Raw genomic sequence first — 15,836 nt, 5'->3', positions numbered from 1 at the left:
CCATTAATCAAGAACTCCCTTTCCACACCCTCCCCCCCGCCCCTGGCAACCACTTTCTACTCTTTGTCTCTATGAATTGAACCACTCTAGGCACCTCATGTAAGTGGAACCATATAATAGCTGTTCTTTTGTAACTGGTTTACTTTACTTAGCATAATGTCCTCAAAGTTCATCCGTGTTGTAACATGTGTCAGAATTTCCTTCCTTTTTTGGGCTGAACAATATTCCATTGCATGTGTGTACCACATTTTGTCTGTCCATCTGTCAATGGACATTTCAAGCTGCTGCTACCCTTTGGCTATTGTGAATAACGTTGCTATGAACATGGGTGAAAAAAATATCTGGTTGAGTCCCTGCTTTCTCTTCTTTCAGGTCTATACCTAGAAGTGTACTTGCTGGATCATATAACAATTCTGTTTCATTTTTTTAGGAATCATCATGCTATTTTCCAGAGGAGCTTCTTGGGTATACACAGTGTTACAGTTTTCCACACCCTGGCCAACATATGTTATTTTCCAGTTTATTTCTTTGTTTTGTTTTTATAGCAGTTACCCTAATAGCTGTGAAGATTAAACATTTTTTAAACTAAGAACACAAATGCCAGTTACAACTATTTAATGATGAAGTCTCTGTACTTTCTACCTACTTCTACTCTCAAAAAGAAGAGCAAATAGATAAGAGTACCGTCATAGACCTCAGAATGCAGAGAATGAGGAATCATACATACAATGTATATAGACACGGGCACACATGGGCTATGTTCACACCAGGCTTCCAGAGAACTATTTGTTTATTTAAAGATTTTATTTATTTATTCATGAGAGATACACAGAGAGGCAGAGACATAGGCAGAGGGAGAAGCAGGCTCCCTGAGAGGAGCCCAATGCGGGACTTGATCCCAGGACCCCGGGATTACAACCTGAACCAAAGGCAGATGCTCAACCACTGAGCCGCGCAGGCGTCCCTCCAGAAAACTATTTAAAAATAGTTTGGCCAGGTTCCTATGTGGCTCAGTTAGTTAAGCATGTGCCTTAAGCTCGGGTCATGATGCCAGGGTCCTGAGATCAAGTCCCTGTTCATCAAGGAATCTGCTTCTCCCTCTCTGCTCATGCTGGCTCTCGCTCTCTCTTTCTCACTTTCAAATAAATAACATCTTTAAAGCAAAAAATAATGAAATAAAAAATAGTTTGAACAAAGTCATCCTGATTTCTCTTATCTTTACTTCTATTTCTCCCTTCCCTATTATACACATTTCCTAGACTTGATGTAAATAAAACATAGAGGGAGATAAAAGCCTTAGCAGCTAACTAAACAAGGTTTTAAAGGTTTACTAAACTATAAAAAGAAAACAGGAGCCCACTCTGTTAAATATAGGAAGAAAACCATTCGCTGCACAATAGCAACTGCATGATCACTTTAGGCAATAACCTGAGAAGGTGCATCCATGTTCTAGCATATGTCTCCAGGTGTGCAGGATGGTAGTCCTTTATACTGACTTAACATCTAACACATTAAAACATATTTGCATATGGGGAGGAGGGCAGGGCAGGAATTCAGGCCTCTATTTTAGGAAACAAAGGCTCAAAGAAGTTACGGGCATGGCCAAGGACATGTAGCAAGGACTATATAGATTCAGAATTCAGGTCTTCTGATTGAGTCCAAGAGTTGTGTACCTACATTTTGATATCCCTCAAAGATATTAGTCTTGCTGTAATAGATTGGTTCAAAGTTCCTAAATTGTATAGCCCAAAGGAGTTTCTTGGGACTTCACTGAACTTTTGGCTGCTTAGCACAGTAAGGCTGCACGTAGACTGTTTAGACTGTTACTCATCACATTGCCCAAAGCCGAAAAAACTCAGGCTAGGACTAAAGAAAATCAGTCAGTAAACCAAAAAGAAATTTAACAAAGAGAATAGATCTTAAAATCTCTCATCACAAGAAAAAAATATTTTAGCAACCATGTGTGGTAATAGATATTAACTAGACTTATTGTGGTGATCATTGTTGCAATATATGCATATATCAAATCATTATGTTGTACATCTGAAATGAATATACTGTTATATGTCAACTATATCTCAGTTTTTTAAAAAGTTCTTAAAAAACAGAAAAATAAGGGGGTCCTGGGTGGTGCAGTCAGTTAAGCGTCCAACTCTTGGTTTTGGCTTGGGTTGTGATCTCAGGGTCATGTGATTGAGGCCTACCCACATTAGGCTCTGCGCTCAGTGTGGAGTCTGGTTGAGATTCTCCCTCTCCCTCTGCCCCCACCCCCACCCCCACTCTCTCTCTAAAATCAATAAATAAATCTTTAAAAAAATGAATTAAGAAACAGATCAAGATATATTACAAAGTATTAAATCAAGATGATAAACATTTTTGAATTACAACCAATCATAGTCAATTAATTTTTGTGAAAGTAAAGGACTTTGTACTATTATTAAATAAAATATTTTATTTTAAAAAACAAATTTAACAAACCTAGCCTTTCTTATTTATTCTCTTTGAAGGAACATTTGTATTTGAGGATGACAGTAGACTTGTTGCAATAGGGACACTTCGATTATATTATGTTATTTATTTATGGTCAAACTAAAATGGAGAATTGGGACAAATGGTCCCAAATCCATTGCTGAGGAGAAAAACTGACTTAACATAAAAATCGATTGGACTTATCCAATAATTAGACTTATCTGGATAATGTTGTCGTCTTTCAACTTGTCACAATAATGGCAAATATTTCTTCAGGGCTTACTATATATATGTACTGATTTTAATTAATTGGCTAATTTAATCCTCCCTCAGATCCTATAAGATAGGTACTATTATAATGCCCACTTCAGCTCAGAGAAATTATAGTATTTTCCCAAATTAATGCAGGTAGCAAGTGATAGAACCAAGATTCTGTCTCAGGTCTACTGAGTTCATCTCTTAACTACTATGCCCAGTGATCACAGAATAGTAGAAATGATGAAAATTCAGGAGGCAAGCAAAGTTAATAGGCCATTTATCATGATTTTAAAAACCTGTTACAGAATTATGCTATGTATAAGCTTCAAAGTTTGCTCAGGAGAAATACCATCCAATCTCAAAGGTAAGAAAGCACGGTTCAAGGAAGTCAGGCAGTGTAAGGGCAACACACAATGAAATACAACTTTCAACTCCTGTCTAAAGGCCAAAACCACTTTAACCTTCTAATATGGATAATGTCATATCTAAACATTGACTCTACCTGGTCCAGGATGACAGCATTCAGTTTTTAGTGATGGTTTTGTTATTGGATCTGGCCCTGTCAGATTCTAAATTTCCATTCTTAACAGGAAACCTTAAATTTTTTTTAAAACAAAACTTAGGGAGGCACCTGCATGGCTCAGTTGGTTAAGTATCCAACTGTTGGTTTCAGCTCAGGTCGTGATCTCATGAATCATGAGATCAAGCCCCACATTGGACTCCCCAGTCAGCAGGGGAGTCTGCTTAAAGATTCTCTCTGCACCTCTACCTACTTGCTCTCTCTAAAATAAAATAAAATAAAATAAAATAAAATAAAATAAAATAAAATAAATTAAATTAAATTAAATTAAATAAAAACATTTTTTAAAAAAACCTTGGGTAATAATAAATTCACAGAAGTTTAACATGTAAGTAGTCATCATGGGGCAAAACACAGCTGATGGTTTTGTGTGCTGTATGGGGACTGGATGTTTACCACACAGCAGTGGATTTCATAAATTCCAGGGTTGGGCATATTTCCAGTGGCAGCACACTCAGCTATCATGAGAAGATGCAGGATTAGATAATCAACAACAACCAGGAAGTCAGCCAAGTTGCCACCCAATTATTTACCAGAACAGCTGCAGTCCAGAAATGCTCACAAGCCAGTCTCCCCAAGAGTGGGCCATACTCAGCTGTGGACCACTTACAGCATTTTCTCACCTAACTGCTCCAGAATCAGGAGCTATAAGCCCTGCAGTGGTTTCTCCTTTCCCTGCTTTAGACCCTCAAAACTGGCTTCCCACAAAAGCTGAACCTACAATTAATATTTGCTACCAAGAGGGGGCAGTGGTACCTAAATATTCCCTATTTTATTTGTGTTGAAGGTAAGCAGCCTCTTCCCATGTGGTTTCTTTTAAAATTGCTTACAGAAATTGAAGTTTAAAGGATAACACTCAACAGAAGAGCCTCCATCTCATAGAACCGATTTTTATGAATAATTTAATACTATTTTATTAATCCATAAGTAGTACGAGTTTTAAGATTATTTCTGACTTCTCTGAACAGCTCGAAGAGAAACCCTTAACTCCTGTGCTAAATTTACTTGCTTTGAAGGTGATTTCTCTAGTTTTGCACATAGTTCTCTTTTACAACTTCTCATATAATTAAACATCCTTGTAGCTGCCATTACAATTAAGGATTATATCTATTTTAGTCTCTCCCTCACTTAACTACCTAACTGAGGACTTGCCACATGGAGACAGGAAGATTGAAGCTCCCACAAGTCTTTTTCTCCTGAAGTTTCTCATATTTCCCTTGCCTACAGTTGTCATGGTGAAATGCTTGATTGTCTCTCATTATGACAGTAATATTTCACTTTTTAGTAAAATATCTCAACAAGTCTGCTGTACCAAAAATATGTGAAATGATAAAATAATTACTATTCACAGGAGACTTACATTACATATGTTTCACGAACATTGGGTTTATTTAAAGAACCATGCATCCAGCACCCAAGTTAGTGTGGATTCTGACTCAGCTGGGTATGGTTTAATGTTTTTACTATATGGACACTATAAGTGTCCTTCCACTGCTAAAGAAATATCAAGCTAAGTTTGGTCACAAAATAGGGCTCTAAATTCATATCTGAACCACCTGACTTACTGTGTGATGCACTGTATGTCATCCTGCATGTCTCTTTACCCACATTGCTTCTAATTCATTGTCCTAACTTTGTGGAATCTCAGTGTGACCAAGAAGGAACGTAAGGCATATTCATGGGAATATCTGAGGGTGAGGATAAAAGAGCCAAACCTCTTTCTCATTTTATTTATTTATTTATTTATTTTTTCTCTTTCTCAGTTTAAAACTCATAATAACTGTTACTACCAGTAAATGTATATAACTACTTCCCCTTCATATACTTATGAAGCTATGAAGTTCACAAGGTGCTATGTTTTCTTGTTTAATTTTTATGGCTTCTATTTATTCATACTCAACAAATAATCTTCAGTGCCTATGGAGTTGTGCAGTATTATTAGTGCCAGTTCTACAGGGGCTGTCACAGACTCAGAAATGTTAACTTGCCTAGGTCCCCCAGTTGTCCAGGGCTCCAGCTGGGGTGAAGCCTTCCATCAAAATAGAAATGCCCTTGTTTCTATAAATCCCTCATCAATATATAGTGTGATAAACTAATTTCAACTATGATATTAATGATTGATGATGGCTTTATGTGTTTTGCTTCCCAAATATAAAGAACATTTTAACTTAAAACTTCAGTGCTTCCTGAATAACAGCTAGATGAGATGAGTGTATGATGGTAAAAAAGGGAAAGGAGGGGATACAGTATTTTGAGATTCCTTAAATCATATGATTATCAGTAGGTGCCTGACTACTTGGTACGAGGAAGAGATAGGGCTTACTGGCAATACTGAGCTAATAAAAGGGTTAGCACCTCTGCATGTGACAATGTCCTGTGACTACACTCCACCCCACCCCTCTAGAATCTTCTTAACCACACTCCTCTAGGAGAGTAACTGTACCCTCCCACACCCCACCCAAAATGTTCCTGAGGACTGTCTTGTTAGTCAGTGCAGAGCAGAAGGTGAGACCAAAAGACTTAAGCAGTTGATTTAAGCAAGGAAAAAAAACCCCTTTCCTTTAAATAAATTATCTAAGACACTGCCCCTTCCTTCTGCCCTGTTTTGGAGACAGTTAATGAAAAATGTTCCTCCCTCTGCACAATGAACAAATCTATTCACTATTCCTACCCTGAGGCAAAGACTGCCATTCATCCCACCCTCAATCTCTCGGCATTACCAATTCTCATCCTTGACCTTGACCCCCAGCAATTCCATTCAGGCCTGCTCACTCTATAGCCACAGAAGAGATGATAAGTGAGTCTGGACCAATTTCAGGAAGAAAACAGGGCTAAACCTCCCAGATTTAGCTGACCACATTAATTGAATTTACCAAATAAATGGGTTTCAAAGACACCAGTTATTCCTCTGATCCAACCTATTATCTAGCAGCCTACAAAAGCTTCCCAACCTTCTCGACAGGACAGGGCACATAGACAATGATAATATTTGTATAGTCTTCTGGTGTAAACAGCTGGAGATTTAGAAGCTCTGAAAAAAAAAAAAAAAAAATCAGAGGCCACCAGCTCCAGGTCACTTGGGCCACTTTAGAGTTTGCCCAGACACTAAGAAGGCTGAGGAAACACTAAGAATGCTGTGGTAACCGGTTAGGAAAGAAGCTTCATCCTAAAGTTTTGTGTCCTCTTACCAAGGTGCTGTCTCATCTCACCCTTCCCTCAGCCAAACCCTTCCCTCTTCCTTCCCCACCCCAATCACTCACCCATCAACCAAGACAGCTCTCTCTTTCAGAGAAGTGCTACCCGCCCCCCACCCCTCTTGCCATCAGCACTCTTTTCTTCATTCTTAGGTGAACTAGTTCTAAAAGCCTGAAAATGCCTAAGATTGGGTCTTTAAACACTGTCTGCATAAAATCATCTTCAAAACCAAACACGGATTTCTCAGGGAACAGAACCATGCTCAGTCCCTGCCCTTTGCTCCATCTGTTCCTTCTCTGCCTCCACTGAAATAGAGCTAGAGGGGGCCCTTCTCTAGCTGAAACCTATGCTCTGGAAATTACCTGCTTCACACTCACCTCTGGGGCTTTTAAAAATGCAAATTTCCAGGAGGCACCTGGCGGGAGTAGTCATAAGAACCTGCGCCTCTTGGAGTCCTGAGATCCAGCCCCATTACTAAAAAATAAACTCTAAGAAAATGCAAATTTTCCAGCTCCCCTTGCCTTGCAGTACTAAATCAGAATCCCTGGGGGTAAAGGCAGGGAATCCACATTTTAAACCGGTCCCTAAACATGATCGTTCTGAGCAGTTCCAGAGCAGAGTTTGAGAGCCTGAGACTGAATCCAGCCCCCTCTGTCTTTATACACAAGAAAGGTACAAGACAGACACAGGAGAGGTGAGATGGGCTTGTCCATGGTCACCTGGCTTGGAAGCCGCCACCCTCCCTAGTCAGCACCTCCGGAGGGCAGGGTGGAAGGGCCTGGAGACCAGTGGGTGGGCCACCAGCCTCCGGCCCCTGACAGCGCGCAGCGCCTGCACTCACCCGCTTGTAGATGTCCTCCCGGCTGGCCTCATACTTCTGCTGCATGCGTTCCTCCAGGAAATAGATGCGCAGCTTGAGGCTGAAGTTCTCCTTCTTCAGGTCATTGAGATGCTGGGACAGAGTGCGATATCCATTAGACATGGTGGGCAGCCCATGGGGAGCAGCATGCCCAGTCGCCCCTCACCCTAGGTACATAGTGCGGCTGCAGCGCGGCATCAAGTGAGCCGCTGGGACGCTGCTGAGGCTATGGCGACATGATCCCGGTGGCTGGGGCTTTCTCGGGGACCTGGGACCGGGCTCGCTGCTCTGGGTGCTGGAGCGCAGCGCACTTTCCTTTTTTACCTCCGGGAGATATTTGCGGAATCCCTGACAGAGGAACATGCTGCGTGAACTCAGACACAAGTGGTGTAACCCGACTCCAAGCCAGGACTTGGCTGTCACCCTCCCCAAGCCTCTCAGGCCCAACTGTAGACAGTTAACAGTTTCTTGGAAAAGAGAAAGAACGGCCCCCTGGAAGCTTCCAGGAAATGGGGAATGGGAGTACTTCAAGGTGATAGTGGCCTTGCACAAAATCAAATGCAGGGCTGTGTGTGAGTGAGCACTTCAGTTTCTGGTGGCTGATGTGCACAATAAAATCCAAAGGACGGGCAGGAACACCTAGCTGGCTCAGTCGGTAGAGGATTTGACTCTTGATCTCAGGATCCTGAGTTTCAGCCCCACAATGGGGATAGAGTTTATTCAAAAAAAAATAGGCGAGCTGCCCGGTCAGTGGTTTAGCGTGGCCTTCAGCCCAGGGCATGATCCTGGAGACCCGGGATGGAATCCCATGTCAGGCTCCCTGCATGGAGACTGCTTCTCCCTCTGCCTGTGTTTCTGCCTCTCTCTGTGTGTCTCTCATGAACAAATAAATAAAATCTTTAAAATAAAATAAATTTTAAAAAAATAGGCAAACAAAAACCAAAGGAGTGTGGCCAAAAGCAATAAACAGGTTGCTACAGGTAAGAGCATATGCACACAAAATGGGGACCACACATCAAATATCCCTTTCTGTCAGGTGCAAATCTTGACGACCTATTAACAGGAGGGTTCTCCAATTTCCTTTGATGATCTAGAACTCACCTCTGATAGGTTCCTTCCCAATTTTCCTCCCTGGACTTTTCAAGTCCTGAAGCAGTTAAATACATAGCCTTTACTACCATATGCCTCCCACCCCCATAGACACCAGAGCCACCCCCAAAGAAAGGGTAAATCTAGTTCCTGAATCCTTGCAAACTGTTTACCGGTAGGACAAGCTCACAAAGAGGCAGGGTCAAAGGCTCCTTCCTCTAAGGGATGAGGGAAAGAGAAGGCTGAGGGGAGAGAGAAGGGGGGAGGGAGGGAGGCGTCAGTCTGGAGCCCAGAGATTTCAGCGAGTCACTGGTTCTTAGCTCTGGCACCTGCCAAGTGAAGCCAGGCACTCATCACCAGATCCTGCTCATAAAGCAATTTAAGATCCTTGAATGACAGCTGCAACATTAGCAGGAAGTATTATTTATACCACATCACACAGGACATTGAAGGTGACTGGGAGACTATACCACAGCACAGATATGAAACATGGGTTCTTAGTTCCAGTAATACCAGGTTGAAAAAAAATAATATTAACAACTAAAGGAAACTGAAACCTTTGTACTTTTTTTTTTAAGATTTTATTTATTTATTCATGAGAGACAGAGAGAGAAGCAGAAGCCTGATGTGGGCCTCGATCCCAGGACCCTGGGATCACAACCTGAGCCAAAGGCAGATGCTCAACCACTGAGTCACCCAGGCACCCCTAAAACCTTTATACTTAAATCAAGTATATATATACTTTATACTTAAATCAAGTTCTCACTTCTTCCCTAACCTGACTGCTCTTCATTCTTCTAATCCTATCTTCTTTTTAAGATTTTTATTTATTTATTCATGAAAGAAACACACACACACACAGAGAAAGAGAGAGAGAGAGAGAGAGAGAGAGGCAGAGACACAGGCAGAGGGAGAAGCAGGCTTCATGCAGGGAGCCTGATGTGGGACTTGATCCTGGGACTCCAGGATCATGCCCTGGGCCAAAGGCAGGAGCCAAACCACTGAACCACCCAGGGATTCCCTATCTTAATTCTTCATAGTAATTCTAATCAATATCTCCTGAGTATCCACCAGGTAGTATGTTGGGCATGACAGATACAAAAGATGAAGATAGTCACAACTCTCAAAGAGCTGGGTGGCTAGATAGGTGTAGGGATATGTTTGACACTAGAATCCTCCAAGCTTGTATTACTCAACTTTTTACATTTTATACTGCAATCCGGGATGCACACACACACACACATACACACGTAACTGAAGTTAAAAGTTTCACAGAGTAATGTTACCATCACTTTGTGTGATGTACTCTTGGTGTTTTTCTATTCTATTTTTCTTCCTAGGAGTGACCTGCTGAGTTGATTTCATGACCCACTAATAGGTTTCATACTGAAGTTTGAAAAACACTGCGTCTATGGGAATCCAGAAGAAAGAATGATTAATTCTTACTGGAACAATGAGAACAAACCTCAATAAGAGTTGCACTTGCACTGCCCTTTGAAAGATAAAAAAAGTTTCAGTGAATAAAGTAGCCTCAGGAGGGCATAATTAGAACTGAGCATTCTCCCAAATAGATTTGGATTGGAAGTGGGCAACACATTTCTTCCCATTGATGTAACTTAAGACAAAATATTCCTCGTTTCTAAAAAAAATTTAAAATTCATTTCGCTCTTTTCATTAAATCTGAGCTCTTAGAACAAGAGTGTTATTTAGGCTTAGAGATATTGAGAAAGATCAAAGTCTAAATAAAAACTCAGAAGATCCTTTTCTGGTCTGAGCTCTGTTACTAAATGGCTGTATGACCTTGGAAATGCACTTCTCCAGAGGCCTAAGTGTCCTCATTTATAAAATGAAGTGGTTGGAAAGTAGGTGATTTTCAAGGCCCTTTTCTCATCTAAGCTCCTAGAGGAAATAACCTACTTATTATCTACTTATCTATCTACTACCATTTTGCACAAGGGGAACCAGGCTGCCAGATTCCAGATTAGTGTTTAATCATGATTTCGATGTCTACTTAGATTCCTTTGTCACATAAGATAGTTTAATAAAGTTCATGGAAAGTAAAATTGCAGATGAATGCAGGGATTCTTACCCAACTTTCTGCACATAAATGCCTGTTTCATCTTATGCCCAGTGATACCTTGCTTTTCTATCTCTCTGGCCTTTTTTCTGTGTGGTTTTTTTTTTTTTTTTTTTTGCCAGTTCCCTAAAGTGAGTACTTAAACAACAGTTATTTCTTCCCCTTCTGATGTTTTTTTTTTTTTTTCTCCATACTTTCTCCTTCAGGGATTTTATCCACTTTTAGGGTTATCACTACAGCCTCCCAAACAACCCCCAACCCCAAACCTTCACCTGAGTCCTCTCCCCCAAGATCTAGCCCAACATATCCCACTCTTTGCTAGGTAGCTCAACTTGAATGCTCCATTCTCATAGCAAAGACTTTTGCAACAGTCTGTCCCGTCTGCCAGACTTTACTCCAGCCATCTGTTCTCCATATTATAGCCAGAGTAATGTTTTCAAAATTCAAATCTTATCCTGACATCTCCCTTACTTAAAACCCTTCACAGGGATCCCTGGGTGGCGCAGCGGTTTGGCGCCTGCCTTTGGCCCAGGGCGCGATCCTGGAGACCCGGGATCGAATCCCACATCAGGCTCCCTGTGCATGGAGCCTGCTTCTCCCTCCACCTGTGTCTCTGCCTCTCTCTCTCTCTCTCTGTGACTATCATAAATAAAAAAATAAATAAATAAAAAAATAAATAAATAAATAAAACCCTTCACAGGCATCTCATCACTCTTAGAATAAAGGAAAGTGCTATCACATCCCCTCGAGAAACACCGCCTCTTTTTTTCAAATCCAAGTTCCAATCCCAACCAAACAAAATCTTCTCTGTTACCCCAGCCCAGAAAGATGTCTCCCTCCTCTGAACTCCTAAGGCAAATATCAACATTTGGCAAGTGTTCATATGGTGCCTCATGACATTGCTTGTCTGTCATCTTGAGGGATTATTTTCACCTTTTAGAGCTATTTAACTTTTCGTGTGTTTATGTCTGTGAGCTGCCCAAGGAAAGGGTCAATAATTCATACGTCTTTCTCTATTCCTTCAGTTCCCACAACAGCCAAGAAGCCCTCTCCAGTGGCATTCATCCCCTTGTGGAGTCACAGCCTGCTTAAAATCACCTCAACTACACTAGAGTATTTTCAGGGCTGACAAGGCATATTTGGTATGTTGGCACTCTCACTGCATAGTTTAGGAAGCAGTCCCTAAATATTTGTTGAATTAATGAATAGGTAAGTGCTCCATATATTTTTTATTTTTTGCTGATATGTTAGATAGGGGCTAGCTTGCTTATATTATTCTCACAATTTTCCAATAATATGGAAAGGTTTGTTTTAATAGCTCCAAAGAGACTGTATTTGCTAGCATGGTCAATGTAGAAAATTTCTAAGTTTATTTGCCCATCTAGACCTCTCTCCTGAAGGCCAATCTGTATCTAACTACCTAGTAGAAATGTCCACTTGAATATAAACTTGTTATACTTGCGGCATCTGAAACAGAACTCCTGATCTTTCTCAGCACATATGTTCCTTCCCTGGTGGATCCCATTTCAATTGGTAACAACTCAATATTTGCAGTTGTTTGGGCCAAAACCTTTTGAGCTATTCTTGACTCTTCTTTCTCATACACATCATCTCATCTGTCTGTAAATCATATTTCTACTTTCTATATAGAGAGAATCCATCTACTACCACAGCATTGTCACCTCTACTACTGTGGCCCAAGACACTGTGATTGATCATGCCATTAAATTATTTGAATAGCCCCTGTAACTGGTCTCCCTGCTCCCACCCTTGCTCCTCTATAGTGTGTATTCTTAGCACAGCAGCCACAGTGACCCTTTAAAACACATCCGATTACACCTCTGCTGTAAGCCCCCACTGTTTTTTCATCAAATTTAGAGTGAAATGATAGGTTTCATTAGCCTATAAGGCCCAAGGCCCTACAGAATCTGGAGCCTGGCTCCATGCCCTGTCTTTTCCCTTTTTCCTACTACTCTCCCCCTACACACTTTGCTCCAGCCACATGGTTCACTTTGTTCCTTCCCAAAAACAACCAGCATCTTCCTTCCTTAGGGTTTTGGGGCTTGCTGATCCTTCTGTATGGTATGCTCTCTCTCTCTCTAGATATCTGCTCATTCTCTTCCTCACATTCTTTAGGTCTTTGGTCAAACACCACTGCCACAAGGAAGTGACCATCCTATTTAAAAGTGTAACTCACCCTAGACCTCACCCCAGCACTCCCTTCATTGTTATTTTTTTAAATTCTATACACTTTAATTGTTTAAAATATTATATTTCCTTGTTAATTTTGTTTCTTGTCTGTCTCTGCCCACTAGCATGTGAACTCCATAAGAAAGGCAAGATTTTTCCTGTTTTGTTCACAGCTATATCACTAGTATCAAGAACAGCCTGGTATACAGTAAGTGCTCAATAAATATTTGTTGAACAAAATAATTGATGAATAGGGGCTCCTGAATGGCTTAGTCCATTAAGCCTCTGATTCTTGATTTCAGCTCAGGTCATGAGTCATAATCTTGGGGTTTTGGGATGGAGCTCTGACCTCAGCGTGGTTTCTCCTTGTCCCCCTCCCTCCTTCTGCTTGTGCAAGCTCTCTCTCACTCCCTAAAATAAATAAATCTTAAAAAATAGAAAGAATTGATGAATAATTAACCTGCCAACTTTGACCTCTCTGGATTTAATGCTTTGTTTTAAAAAAGTTTTTATTTATTCGAGTGAGAGAGAGCAAGCACATGAGTGCTCATATGACAGAGGAGAGGGGCAGAGAGGGAGGCAGAGGGAAAGAGAGAATCCCAAGTAGACTACATGCTGAGCATGGAGATCTCACCACCATGAAAACAAGACTCAGATGCTTAACCAACTGAGCCACCCAGGGCCCCCCTGGATTTAATTCTAATAGAACTCAATCTGCATACAAGATTACCCAGGTGTTTCAGGATGAAAAGCTTATCTAAAGGCATTCCTCTTTATAAAATGTTAATTTTGTAATTACATAAACTTTTCTAACAATTTAACTTCAATATACAAGATAGAATCCAGGCTTTGAATAAGAGTTCTGAGCAATGGGGAATGCAAATCGCTATCAAAGGACCATATGAACTATGCAAATAGTAAACACTATAGGAAATAGGGGAGAGAGGTTATGAGAGAAGGTCCCACAGAGAGCTGGCATTTTAGCTCTCCTGAAAGGATGAATCAGGTTTGGCTAGGCTCAGGGGAGGATGTAAGGCAATCCAGGCAGGTAGAACAGAAGCAAAAGTGCAGAGGGCCAACTAGACTGAAACAAAGAGCCCATAATGTCATGCCACGGAGGGAGAAAGGAAAGGAAGTTCACAACCACTTTAGGAAGAAGATCTTAAAAGTCAGGGTAAGGAGCCTGAGTCTGTTCCTACAGGAACGTCCTGGCTCTGGATTTGAACAAGTGAAGAAAGGCCAATGGAAGAGGGCCAGGAGCTGCTTGCTGGGAAGATTGCTTTGTTGGTTGTTGCTTCTGTTTTGTTTTACTTGGCTTTTTGTAGCTTTAACACACAAAAGTGTGCATGCCTGGGCCACGTGCTAGACCTACTAAATTGGGCCTCTTGCGGGTTAGCGCCTGGTCCATATGGTTTTATAAACTCTGCATTGCTGGGGAAATAAATAGACACTGCAGGTTCCTGAACAAGCAAGAGGGCATCTGTCTTTGTTCTTCCTTTTTTACATAGAACATGGAAAACCTTTACTCTTCTCTCAAAATACTTTTTTCAAACATTAATGGCTCTCCCCTGTTTTTCTTTTTTCTTTTTTTTTTATTTCATCTTCCCACTGCTTCTTAATGTATTAGTTCAGGCTGGAAATAAGACTTTAATAAGGACTCAATCATTGCCAACAATAGTAGGAGGATTACAAGCCAGCTGTTGTATGTCATGCCCCATTAACATAACCAACTGTCAAGTCTCCTTTTAAAAAAAAAAAACTCAGCTTCACATTTGCTTAATCATTTCAGACCCCCCAGATTGCTCTCATAATGGAAACAGTTGAAAACATACTAATGTCTCACCAATCTCTCTCCTAAAAATAAAGTTCCACTCCACTAAAAATGATTAATCATCTTAATTGACATTCTTTTCATATATAATACTTCTGCAACTAAACTCTGTTAATTTGATATCTATGATAATTCATATCTACATTTCACGAAAATAAAATTATTCTTAAGTCACTTAATACGGTAAACAGGAACAGGAGAATAGTGTTTTATGTAATCCTTGACACTTAATCCATTTATAAATAGGCAATAAATATTATCACTATTATGCATATTTATTCAAGTGGAATAGCATGGCATTATGGAAAGAGCAATAGCTTTTGAACAAAAGAGATCTAGGTTCAATTTCCAGCTCTGCTATTTTCTAAGTGTGTAACTTTGGGAAAGATACTTATTAGTAATTAAGCCAGGAGACTGGGATCTGAGTAGACTGCTAAGAGGGTTACAACTGTATTTGTTTTTTTAATCTAAGGCAAATAGAGTGAAAATAATATTTGTTAAAAATTTAGATATAGTGGGAGGCATGTGGGTGGCTCAGTCCATTAAGCTCCCAACTCTTGGTTTTGACTCTGGTCATGATCTTATGGGTCATGAGATGGAACTCTGTGCTCAGCAGGGAGTCTGCTTGAGATTGTCTTCCTCTGACCCTGTTCTTACACTTTCCCTTTCTCTCTCTTTTTCAAATAAGTAAATGAATTTATAAAAACGTTTAGATATTGGGTACAAGGATTTTATTTTTCTTTGTACATTCCTGTTGTTTATGCAATAAGTCTTAATTTTTAAGGATTGCTTCAAAGGGAATGAAACTAGGAATTACAGGGGGCAGCTATGAACTAGATAGGAGGATAAATTCTCTAGCAGAGTTGGATGTAATGAACTCATTGTCACACTCCATCCATCCATTCATTCATTAAATATTTATTGAGCACTTACATTACAAGGGACAGTATATTTCCTGTCACAAAAGAGACACAACTGGAACCAAAAGACTACTTGTCAGGGATTTTGTTAAAATTCTTCACACATAAGCTAGAAGTGAGCTCTAGAGGACTTTAAAGATCTGAGGGACACCTGAGTGGCTCAGTGGTTAAGCATCTGCCTTCAGCTCAGGGCATGACCCTGGGGTCCAGGGATCCAGGCCCACATTGGTCATGATCTTATGGGATCCTGCAGGGAGCCTGCTTCTCCCTCTACCTATGTCTCTGCCTCTCTCTCCGTGTATCTCATGAATAAATATATAAAATCTTTAAAAAGATGAAGATATTTACCTATCCTGAGATTCCATATG

The 15,836-nt window shown here is 40.5% G+C and overlaps 1 protein-coding gene across 45 annotated transcripts in view; it reads right to left on the bottom strand.

Moving 5' to 3' along the window:
• LOC112912050 (myomegalin-like) overlaps nt 1-15,836 on the bottom strand; it is a 224,455-nt gene that overhangs the window by 131,213 nt on the left and 77,406 nt on the right. For all 45 annotated transcript variants that reach the window (XR_012003055.1, XR_012003056.1, XM_072766730.1 and 42 more), the window contains exon 4: nt 7,344-7,454. Coding sequence is in view for 43 of the 45 variants with exons in the window: in XM_072766730.1 (XP_072622831.1) it covers nt 7,344-7,454 (111 nt within the window). In the remaining 2 variants the exon portion in view is untranslated. The remainder of the gene's footprint in view (nt 1-7,343; nt 7,455-15,836) is intronic.

The sequence above is a fragment of the Vulpes vulpes genome, chromosome 8, assembly GCF_048418805.1.
Source record: "Vulpes vulpes isolate BD-2025 chromosome 8, VulVul3, whole genome shotgun sequence".
In the NCBI taxonomy this organism is placed as follows: Eukaryota; Metazoa; Chordata; class Mammalia; order Carnivora; family Canidae; genus Vulpes; species Vulpes vulpes.
Note: the sequence above shows the minus strand (reverse complement) of the source record. Positions and strands in the feature narration are given on the sequence as shown.